This window comes from Primulina huaijiensis, chromosome 4 (assembly GCF_012295235.1).
Source record: "Primulina huaijiensis isolate GDHJ02 chromosome 4, ASM1229523v2, whole genome shotgun sequence".
Lineage (NCBI taxonomy): Eukaryota > Viridiplantae > Streptophyta > Magnoliopsida > Lamiales > Gesneriaceae > Primulina > Primulina huaijiensis.
The window spans coordinates 1,142,846-1,154,218 of NC_133309.1; the positions used below are offsets into that span (position 1 = coordinate 1,142,846).

General features: G+C 33.5%; 1 protein-coding gene across 1 annotated transcript; it reads right to left on the reverse strand.

The window, feature by feature from the left end:
* Positions 1 to 1,277: 1,277 nt before the first annotated feature.
* LOC140975105 (NAC domain-containing protein 2-like) lies at positions 1,278 to 2,654 on the reverse strand. The gene is made up of 3 exons (XM_073438639.1): positions 2,396 to 2,654; positions 2,035 to 2,312; positions 1,278 to 1,900 (listed from the first exon to the last, which is right to left on the reverse strand). The coding sequence occupies exons 1-3, from the start codon at positions 2,562 to 2,564 to the stop codon at positions 1,466 to 1,468; spliced, it is 882 nt and encodes a 293-aa protein (XP_073294740.1). The 5' UTR covers positions 2,565 to 2,654; the 3' UTR covers positions 1,278 to 1,465.
* Positions 2,655 to 11,373: the final 8,719 nt, after the last annotated feature.

Here is an 11,373-nt window from a genome sequence, read left to right on the forward strand (position 1 = left end):
GGATAATAATGATAAAAAAAATATCTAATTAAATTAAATGACAATTTTGTAAGACGTAAATTTGAGTGTGACATTTTTCCCATTTCAAGGATAATAATGATAAAAAAAAATATCTAATTAAATTAAATGACAATTTTGTAAGACGTAAATTTGAGTGTAACCTTAAGTGTACATCCGACATTTGTCGAATAATAAAATTATTGATACCTTTTTTTTTTCCTTCTTCATTTTACAGCAAACCAAAGATTCAAAGTTAGGCACATATATTACTCCGAAACAAACATAAGTCAATGCCAATAATAACTCATACAAACAAATAGACATTTAACAAATAAGTGTGTGCTACAATAATATAGTAAACTGACTAAAATAGTAGAGGAAGAAATTAAAAACCTATATCCATAATTGACAAAAACTTGTGTAAGACGATCTCACGGGTCGTATTTTGTAAGACGGATCTCTTATTTGGGTCATCCATGAAAAAGTATTACTTTTTTGCTAAAAGTATTAATTTTTATTGTGAATACTGGTAAAGTTGACCCGTCTCACAGAAAAAGATTCGTGAGACCGTCTCACAAGAGACCTACTCTCCATAATTTGATTGTAGTTATATGTACATTAGAATAAGTTTTTAAAATCTTTCATCTTGTATACCAATGACTCATCTTATTAGACAAAAATCTTAAATCTAAGACAAGATTTCGACTCAATTATAACATCTTTTGAGACTAATATCAAATTTAAGACAAAATTTCAATTTGTCCCGTGCAGACGTTGCTTGCACTAGTTATGATATATCTTCCTGTGAGTAAAAAATTGTCATATGTCAAGATCTGGATTCGTGCACACACGGATAGTGTCGAAACCAAGATTTCACCTCCTCAGTTATAACAATTATAATCTGTCAATTGCTTGCACGAGTCCAGATCCTTCTGCGAGTCAAAAAATTGGCATATATCAAGATCTAAACCCGTGCGTGTACGAAAAACGTCGACCAAACCAAAATTTCAACTAAATTATAAAAAATCTATTTGCGACTATTAAAAAGAAAACGCATGGGGTCGTATTCAATGACATAAGGAGGTGTTTGAGACAACTACTTTTTTCAATAATTATCTAATTAGGATATTTTTAAGGAATAAAATGTTAAGTCAATTATTGCTGTATTATAATAAAAGCGTTATAAAAATATCATATTCGATTTTTAATAAAGTTAAGGTCGTAAAATTATATTATTTGTTGGATAGTAATTTCAATTAAATAACAAATAATTTCCATTTTCTGAAATTTTATATTAATAATAATAATAATAATAATATAAAATAAATATTCTAAACACCACAAATTTTACTATTAACACTTGCCCCTACTACAAGGCTACCGTTTTACTATTTCTACGCACGTGCACAGTCATAGACCACGGGTCTCCTGTGCCACTTGCGACGACTCCGCCCTCAGCTCCCCGCTAAAACGGCTTCCTCAGGTAAGGGAACATCTCCGCCGGCGGCTCCAGTTGGTAGAAGCCGTGGAACTGCGTGCCGAGAAGGTCCATCGGCGCGGTCGTGTCGAGGTAGTTGAATTGGAAGTCGAGGGTCGACCTCTCCCACTCGCTCAGCTTTGGCGCGCTCTCCACCTCCGCCGCGCTGGCGAACTCCGGGGAGAGCACGTGGCCGGAGCCGCTCGAGTCTGGGTTCAGACGAGGGATGGAGTCGGACACGTCCAGGGACATGAAGTCGTCGTACACCGCCGGGGAGCATTCGGCGAGCGACGTCACGATGACGGGCTTGATGTCCTCCTCTGGCGTCACTGCGTGCGTCATCTCCCGGGGGATGACGTGAGGCGCGTGCTTCTCGATCGTGCCCTTCTTGTTGTATATGCGGCACAGCACCCAGTCATCCAGCTGGAAAAGAAACAAACCACCAGCCGTCAGATTCATTCTTTAATCAATCGATCCAAACCGTTGAAAAACCAACGGCAATCAGTATAGTATACTACGAGGAAATCCATACAGTACAAAAGGCGCACTGAACCCACCCTCAAGCTGTTGTTCTTCTTGCGAGCGGATCGGTCCACGTCGGCGAGACGGTACTCGTGCATGATCCAATTGGTCTTCTCGCCTCTGGGAGCCTTCCCGGAGTAGAACACCAACGCCTTCTTGATCCCCATCGGCTTCGGGTTTCCGATGGGCTTATCAGCTCCGGTAGCCTTCCAGTATCCACTCCCCGCCGCACGATTAGGCCTCGAGCCATTCGGATACTTCCGGTCCCGCGGGGAGAAGAAGTACCACTCTTTCTCACCGTACAGAGCCAATCCTGCTCGCAACAATAGATTAACAAACTCAGATTCTAAACCAATTGAATGGAATTGAATTGAAAGAACTCGAGATGAAATTTACCTGGAAGCTCCCACGGATTGTACTTGTACAGGTCGATCTCGGCGATAATCGGCACAGAAATCTTCTGTGAAGCGCATTTCCGGCACAAATAATGCATCACCAGCTCATCGTCGGTGGGGTGGAACCTGAATCCGGGGGGCAACTGCATCTGCAAATCGGCGGCCGCCATTTCTGATATAAAAAAATAACAGTCAATTGAGCCCTAGAAATTCAGAGTTGGGAGAGCGGAAGGGGGTTTCGTGAAACTTAGTCCGCAAGGGGGAGAGGGTATATATAAGGGGGATGGGAGGGACACGTGGCGGGGGTGGCGGCGGTTCTAGAAGACACGTGGGCGATAAGGTTGCAAGGGACACGTGGCGGGTTCTGGAGAGGGGGTTTGTGTGATGTCACTGCTTGCGTCACCCATTTTGGAGGGACTCGCTACGTGTTCGTTTTGGTTGGGTGTGACTTAGGACACGTTCGGTTTGGTCTTGTGCAAGAACCGTGGGATTTACATGTCTTGTTGTGAAATCGGTTCATTAATGAATCGAGGTCGGGCAAATATGTTTTGGTTCGATTGTTGATAAAATTCGAAAAAAACAAGATCTATTTGTTTTATTGAATAAAAAAACAGAACAAAACCATTTTAAATTAATCAGTTACTAAATCACGGTTTTCGGTTCGGTTTGATTCGGTTCGGTTCAATCTAGAATATCGCCTTTAGATTCTGATTTTGCTTCTAATTATTTGAATATGAGTAAATGTTGATACAGACATGACATGATTTAACCATACATAGTCTTAACATTACAAAATTAACATATTAATATATTTTAAATGGGTTCAATAAGCCTCTCTTGTGGATAATTCTCTTTATATTTATAAAATCATATGATTATATAATAATAATCAGTTGGATTTTGTACGGTTTTGATTTATTTAATTTAAATTTTGAATTAAATGGATTTTTTTATCTGTTTTATTTTTTTTAAAAAAAAATCATAAGATCCCATCCGTATTCGAATAAATTTCACATAAATATTTCTGACATTGTTTGGTTTCTGAATAAGAATTGAATACAAATATACCAAGATAGCGATCGAAACATGATAATTTGACTGTTGTACGTTTTAAAAAAATTGACTTATATTATTATTATCCGGTATAATTTTTGATAAATCGAGAATCAATTCATTTAATTTTTTAGATATGTAGTGTAATAATTAGGTGTAGGTGAGAGTGGACATATAAGACAAAAGAGAGGCAAGAGGGTGGGGTTGGGGTGTCTAGATGAAATGAACCATGTGAGTTGCAGCTGCCCTTTTTTCAATAGTCCACTTTGGACTCATTTAATAAAGGCCCCAAACTCTTTACTACAGAAATAAAAGTGTAGGCGGCACACTTTGTATCTATCTGAGCTAAATTTACTTTAAAAAATCTCTGAACTCAAATATATCAGAACAACAAAATATGTTTGTGCTCTCTTTAACTCACATTATTTTCTCAATAAAAATGGGTATAAGTATTAAAAATATAGTATTGATTTATAAATTTTAGTACCAAATGTTTCAGATCTGATACTAATGTATAATTTTTGGCAAAAATTTGTGTGAGACGGTCTCACGGGTCGTATATTGTGAGACAGATCCCTTATTTGGGTCATCCATGAAAAATTTATGCTAAGAGTATTACTTTTTATTGTGAATATTGATAGGATTGACCCGTCTCACAGATAAAGATTCGCGAGACCGTCTCACAAGATACATACTCATAATTTTTTATTATCCAAATATTGTAATTGATATTAATGAAACACTAGTTTTTTTTGAATGAAAATGAGAACATATTGAAAATATGATACAGACATATGATATTTGAGTATCAAACGCACATTTTTTTTTATAATAATACATTTTTCTGACACAGGGCAATGAGATTTCGAACATATTTTTTTATAATAATAAATTCTCGGGCAAGAATGTTGCACACGACGTATCCGATGCTATTTATTTGATTAGCGCAATTTGCAGGCTACTGCGTTAGCCAGATGTATGTGCATCGAAGAGTAACGGCTAAGATTTTTAAAAATCAATATCTGTATTTGTTCGAAGTATATAATTGACTCATGAGTTACGATGATAAATTGAGATATAAAGGGAGAGATTTTTGTGAGAAGTGTGTGTGATCAAATTTCATATAAAGAAACTCATTTGCTCGTAGTCTTCCTGAATTAAGGTTTTAACAAGATGCTTGCAAAAAGGCCATTTTGGATTTTAATGATTGCAAAAAATATAAAAATAAATAAATAAATATTGTTAATTAATGCAAAATTACATATTTACCATTTTATTTAAATTTAAACTATTTATTTTTCCCGAATATTCGATAGGTTTGTTCTGCAACTAAATCAACATCCAATTGAAAGTGGCGGCCAAATTGACTCTATATATTTGCACACTTTAAATTAATTTTAGATTTATTCTGTGAAATATATTAATTAAATATAAAGAAAATAAAAAAAATGTGCTTCTTAAAATATAGAATATATATTTTCATTAAGACATTATTAAATAATTATGTAAGATCTAAAATGAAATAACATAATCCAACTATATGTAAATATAGGAAAAATGAAGAATGACTAATTAAATTATTCCAATTGCATGAATTAAATGTGATAGACATGTTTACATGTTTAAAATATATTTTTCTATTAGAATGCATAAAACTGTGTTTTAAAAGTTATTCGAGACGCGATCGAAGAACATAGACGAAGACCGTAAAGGGAAAATATTTTCATTAAATGATTATTTTTAATTATTTAATATATGGTATATTTTAATGTGTGTTTTCGAAAATGACAATTTTTTATGTGTTTTTATGCGTCGAGTTGTTGCTTGAGTTCATATTTATTATCTGTTCATGCGTCGACAGTGCTTACATGATTTATTTATTTTTACCTAATTTTATATATTATATAATATGATAATTGATCCCTTGATTTTGTTAGTCAAGTCAAATATCAATTTTTAAGGTTAATCGAATGATACTAATAATTTTATTGAGATTTATAAAAATTATTTATATAATTATCATATTATATAATATATATAAATAAATAAAAATATTTATTTGATGGGGTGGTGAAATGAGAGAACGATAGTGTTTAGGATTTTTATATATTGAGGGCAATTAAGTCATTTATGGTATTTTTTATCATTAAATTAAAATCATCACATCTCATAAAAAAGATATTTTATCTTTGTATAAAATTATTTATCACGGGCCCATGGTATTATCATGAGCTTTCTAAAAAAATACCAAACATGGGATAAGGAGGATTATTTATCAATCACTCTCTTATCCATTGTACCAAACTATGTCTTACACAATTATTTATACCAAAATCAAGGCTTCTAAAACCCTAATCTTCAACTAAAACTCAAGCTTCCTATACTAAGAGACCTAGGGTTTCTCCATCAGCACACAAACACACACACATCACACGTTTTGAGAGCAAATTACGTGAACTTTGAGGGAGATTTCAGCAAGGTCTTCTTTCCGCCAACGTTTCTCGCATCGCAAGTTGTTTTTCGTTCATGAAATACGTAAATACACGCCTTAATCTTCCTTCACTCATCGTTCATACCATATTATATGTGTTAATACATGTGTGCATGAAAACATGATTCACTTTCTTTTATTTTCGTTTTTATGGTAAAACATGAACAAAACTTGAGTTTTTATGTTTTTAAATTCATGATTATGATGCACAAAGGGGCTGCCATGATAGGGCTATGGGAAGGGACGTTTTTCAACATGTTTAAGGGATGGACAATAGTGATGCAAGAGCTGAACGAAAACTTGTTTCGAATTTGGGTTCTAGAAGTGCACGGCTGTGGGCTGCTATTGGGGCGTGTTCCAGGTCCTATTAGGGTCTAGTCATGGTCCTAGGCTAATTGAGGGAAGGCTGGTTCGAAGGGAAAGGGCTGTAACGATTTAATCGTTATCCTATCACATACAACAATTGTAACGCCCCGAAAATTTGAAGGTCCACGCGAACCACATGCATACAAGTTATTAAATTCTTTGTGTATTTCAATTAATAGTTTTAATTGCATTAATTAATTATGTTGTGCATATTGACATGTTTAAAATATATTTTTCTACAATGTTACATTAAAATGTATTTTTAAAAGTTATTCGAGTTGCGATCGAGTAACGGAGACTGAGAGCTGAAAATAGAAAATATTTTTATTGGTTAATTGTTTTTAATTATTTAAAATATGGGTGATGCTTTTTTATTTTTTTAAAATAAGGAGTTTTGAGGTGATTTTATATGTCGGAACGTAATTTTTATCGGTGTTGGAATTTCAACAAAAACGCGAACGTTTTGAAAACTCGGTTAATAAATTCACAAATTTTATTAAATAAAATTATTTTTAATATTTTAATTAATCATTAATGAGCTTAATTAATCTCTTAATGGGCCAATGCTTGATTAGTGATTTAATTAAGTATATAATATACTAATCTACCCCATAACCCCATACCAAACCCCACGCCCCACACTCCATCATAATTCAAACTCTTCTCTCAAACTCAAGTCATGGCACACACCATATGTTAATGGAGAGAAAATTTGAAGCTTCAAGGGTTTTTCTAGCCAAGGATATTCGTGTCGTCGTTATTCCAATCGTCAACGAATAATCGTGCGTTAAACATGCGAAGGCCCGCCATATTATCCTTTTACACATCATCACACCATATTATGTAATTGTTTATGAGTTTGCATGAAAACAAGTCACACAAGTTTTATTTTCGTAACTATGTGCATATATGCTTTAAACTTGTGTTATTTGATTCCAAAATCATGTTTTTATGTGTTTAAAAGGGCTGCCATGATTAGGACATGATCAAGAACTGTTTTACACAATTTTAGAGTCCTAAGAACACACTAAAAACATTGCACATCAAGAAACGATCAAGCTAGAACATATTCTGTCATAGTGTACCTTAGGGGCTCGGTTTTTTGGCATGGTGGCTGGGCTTGGGTTCAGTTGGGACCATGGCTTGGCTAGGGTCAGTGAGGGGTCAAGGGAAGAGTCCTAGCCACGTTAGGACTCGAGACAAGAGGCTGAGGAGGAGGACTCCACCCGAGAGAAGTATCAAGGGAATAGCGCAAGGTTGTGGCTAGTGCAGGGAAGAGATGGCCCTGCCTGGGGGCTTTGGGCTTGGATAGAGTCATTAGGGTACTAGAAGGGTGCCTGAAGGGCTGGTTCAAGGGATGGCTCGTTGGTTAGGTGGCTAGCAACAGAAACAAGAGTCCTTGTCATGGTGGGTCTTCTCGGCTGTGGTATGCAGCTGATGATGGAGCTTCGGTTCAGGGGCTGGGGTCAAGTCCTTAGGTTTTAAGGGTCCAGTATGGTCCATAGGGGGTCTGGGTCAAGGTTGGCTCAAGAGGGTTTGAGCTTGGCTCATGGAAAAACGATTTTAGCTTAAAGGTGACTAGGTGGGTGGTTTTTGGGCTGTTTCTGCAGCTTATGTGTTCCTTCGGTTTTGGAGCTTAGGGTCATGTCCAATGGGTTCTAATGGTCTAGGAGGGTGCCTAGATGGGTTGGCTCGGGTTTGGATTGAGGTGGCTCGGGCGTGGCTCAAGTAAATTGGGAGATGGCTCGGTGTGTTCATTAAGGTGTCAAAAATGAAAATTTAAGAACTAAAATTGAAACCATGGGTCCACGGGTGTGGTTCCTGGCTCAAGAGGGTAGAATAAATAATAAAAATGCTATGTTTAAAGTTTGAGATCAAAATAATGAGTTTTGGATTTATTCGAGATTTAATCGCCGCACGAAACGTTAATTAAAGAATTAATGGAAACGCCTAGATTTAAGCTTAATAAAATTATGAAAAAATTATACTTAAGCTCAAATAATTATTAAAAGTCTAATTTTTTAATTTGAGAATTTTATATTAATGTTTGGTTTAATTCGAGATTAAAACGCAGTAATATGTTATATTTAAAGAATAAATTAAAAGTCATCGAATTAAGCTAAATAAAAATATGAGAAAATTCTTGTAAGCTTAAATAATTATTTGGGACATGCTAGATTCAATGAAATTAAGAAAATGTCAAAAACTTGAAATTTTACGTCTAGGGGTAAAACGATAATTTTACACCCGAAAATTAGTAAACGTCATGGCAGTGTCCTGAATGCTGTTTTATATGCTAATATTATTATTTTCAATGATAATGGATGTTTATGAACTTTTATATGTTAATATGTCAATTTTAAATGTTTATGAATTTTTATGATGTTAAAATATTGATTTAAATGTTTATGATTTAATATGTCAAAAAGTTTATCTTAAATGCTTATGATTTAAATATATTAAAATGTTTATTTTAAAATATTTATAGATTTTATGATTTAATATGTTATGATTTATTATTTTAGATTTTTATGAATTTTTATGATGAAACGATAACACGAAATGATATGTTGCATGCTTGGTTTAAAAGAAAAATGTTATATGCATGTTTAAATTTTATAAAGTGATGAGAATATGAAACGTTGAAGGAAGTGAAGTAATTGTGACTAATACGATGATATGTTGGAGATATCGTGAAGGGTGACGGTCTCAGTAGGAGCGCGACGATCGTATTTCCATGGATACGAATATGTATACGATAATATGTTAATACGTAAGGCCAAAGCTCAGTTGACCGGTGAGAGTGTTGCTGATGTCTCCGTCGTCCAGTACTGTGGTTACATGTAGATGGATCCATCGTCCAACACGTAGACGTAGATGAATGCGAAAGTCATAATTAGCGATCTGAATTCAACGAAAGGAAAAAAGAATACGTATATGTTGATGATAATATGAATACGTATATGTTGATGATGATATGACGTATATGTTGATGATGATATGAAAACGTTAATGCAAAAGTTTATGAAAATGTTTACGAACCGGTTTATATTTAAAGTTTATGCATCATGAAAATGTTTACGAAAATGTTCATGTTTAAAGTTTACGCATCTTCATGAAAACGATATTTTAAGTACAAGTATTTTTACGGTGCATGTGAAATGTATATGTAGTGCTTGTTATCAAGATTATGGTGTGTTGAGTTTTTAGACTCACTAGGTGTGATTGATGCAGGTGCTATTGATTATGAATATGTTAATGGAAGTCTTGATGGTTGACTTTGCTGGACCGAAGGTGCACATAACCCGAGGACCGACGCTAGTTTTTCGCACTAGTTTATGATTTATGATTTTAAGTTATATTAAGATATTTTATGACTTTTTAATTATGGTTATGAGAGGTTATAATATGTGCTATACTTTTCAAATAATGTTTTTAGGTTTGGTAAAACGTTTGACGATTTTTACGATTTAAACTATTTTCCTTCGATTTTTAAATATTAGTTGATTGTTTATTTTTAAAATGGTGCAAAAATATTTTTATGCAAATGTGTATGGTTCGGCCAATGCTACGTAAGGTTTTAAAAAAAAATAAATTTCTAGCACGTTTTAAGAAAACGAGTAGCAGATGTTTCAACAATATACATTTTTTTTAATACTAATGCACAGACATACGCGTTGCATACTTGTATAATTATTTTTTTTATAATTCATTTAGTTTATATTTAAAAGATTATCAAAATGTAATTATTAAAAATAATGAAGACTACACTAAAAGGCCTAAATAGAAATTAAACAATCAACTTGATGTTTAGAGAATAAGAAATCTATCCACTGAGCTACATTTAAAATTTTAATATTTTATTAATAACCAAAATTTAATTATTATAAATATCTTAAACTTAATAATATAGTATAAATAAGATCCGAAGTTATGACACGATAAATGTAGATGATTGGAACAAGATAATAGCGTGTTTCTTATTTTCAAATTCATTTAATACACGGAAATCAATAATATAATATCAGTGTTACGTGGCACACGATACATATCATATTATTTTTTTTTGTTTGATAATTTTTGTATAAAAAATATTTATTATTTTATCAGAATATGATACTAATAAATTAGTGATTAGATAAGATTTAACGATACAGTTTGAATTTTTAAATAAATTAGAGATAAATTTGTGAAAAAATCAAAAAAGACAGAGAAATATACAAAAATTACTAATAAAATCATACCATAAAGTTACTAACAAATATTACAAAAGATAAAACTATTAAAAAAAATTTTGATATCACATCGATATACTAAAATTAGTTAGTATGAGATGCTCAAGTTAATAATATGACAGGCGCATATTAGTTTGCATTTTTGTTGTCATATCTCTCATTGTTACTATTTTCAACATGCTTAATTGACACATTTTTGTGTGATTTTATTGTATGTGGAAGTTTTCTGCTCTTGCGATAAATCTGGGCTAAAAAAGTGATTTTATATCACAATTAAAGTTGCCGATATGATCTTAGTGGAAGACGTGGAGCAGAAAAATTCAGAAGATGTTTTTGGATAAGGCGTGATCACGCCTTGTGACGATTCTTCAGCTGCCTAGTGATAGTTGAGGAATTTTCATATCAAGGAAGAAATAAAAGATGGAGTTTTTTATGGAAAAAAACTCTATATTGTTGGAGGATATTTCCTAATATCTTTTAGATTTTAGTTATTAGGTTTTAATTTTTAAATTAGTGGGCTTTTTAGCTTAATTTTGGACCCAAAGAATACTTCCCTTGTTGCCTACACTATTCACATAACACAAAACTCACGTACAAAGGGAGGCGGCAGGAGAGAAGGAAGATTAAAAAGAGAGAACTCTCCCAACCCTCTCCCAACAACTCACGTGAAGAGCAAAAGAAAGGCGCAAGGATTTTCTCTCAATTTCTCTCCACACCTTTAGGCTAAGTTTTATTTTTGATTCAAGGGATATTTTTACTATTTCGATTTATCACTGTGAGGCTTTTCGTACTTTAATTTAATATTTGTGTTTTGTTCAAGTATTTGTTGATTTA

Coding starts and splice junctions, on each gene's coding strand:
- LOC140975105 (XM_073438639.1), bottom strand. CDS start 2,564: ATGGCGGCCGCCGATTTGCAGATGCAGTTGCCCCCCGGATTCAGGTTC. Junction 2,313..2,395: donor CAATCCGTGGGAGCTTCCAG/GTAAATTTCATC, acceptor TGTTGCGAGCAG/GATTGGCTCTGTACGGTGAG. Junction 1,901..2,034: donor AGAAGAACAACAGCTTGAGG/GTGGGTTCAGTG, acceptor TTTCTTTTCCAG/CTGGATGACTGGGTGCTGTG.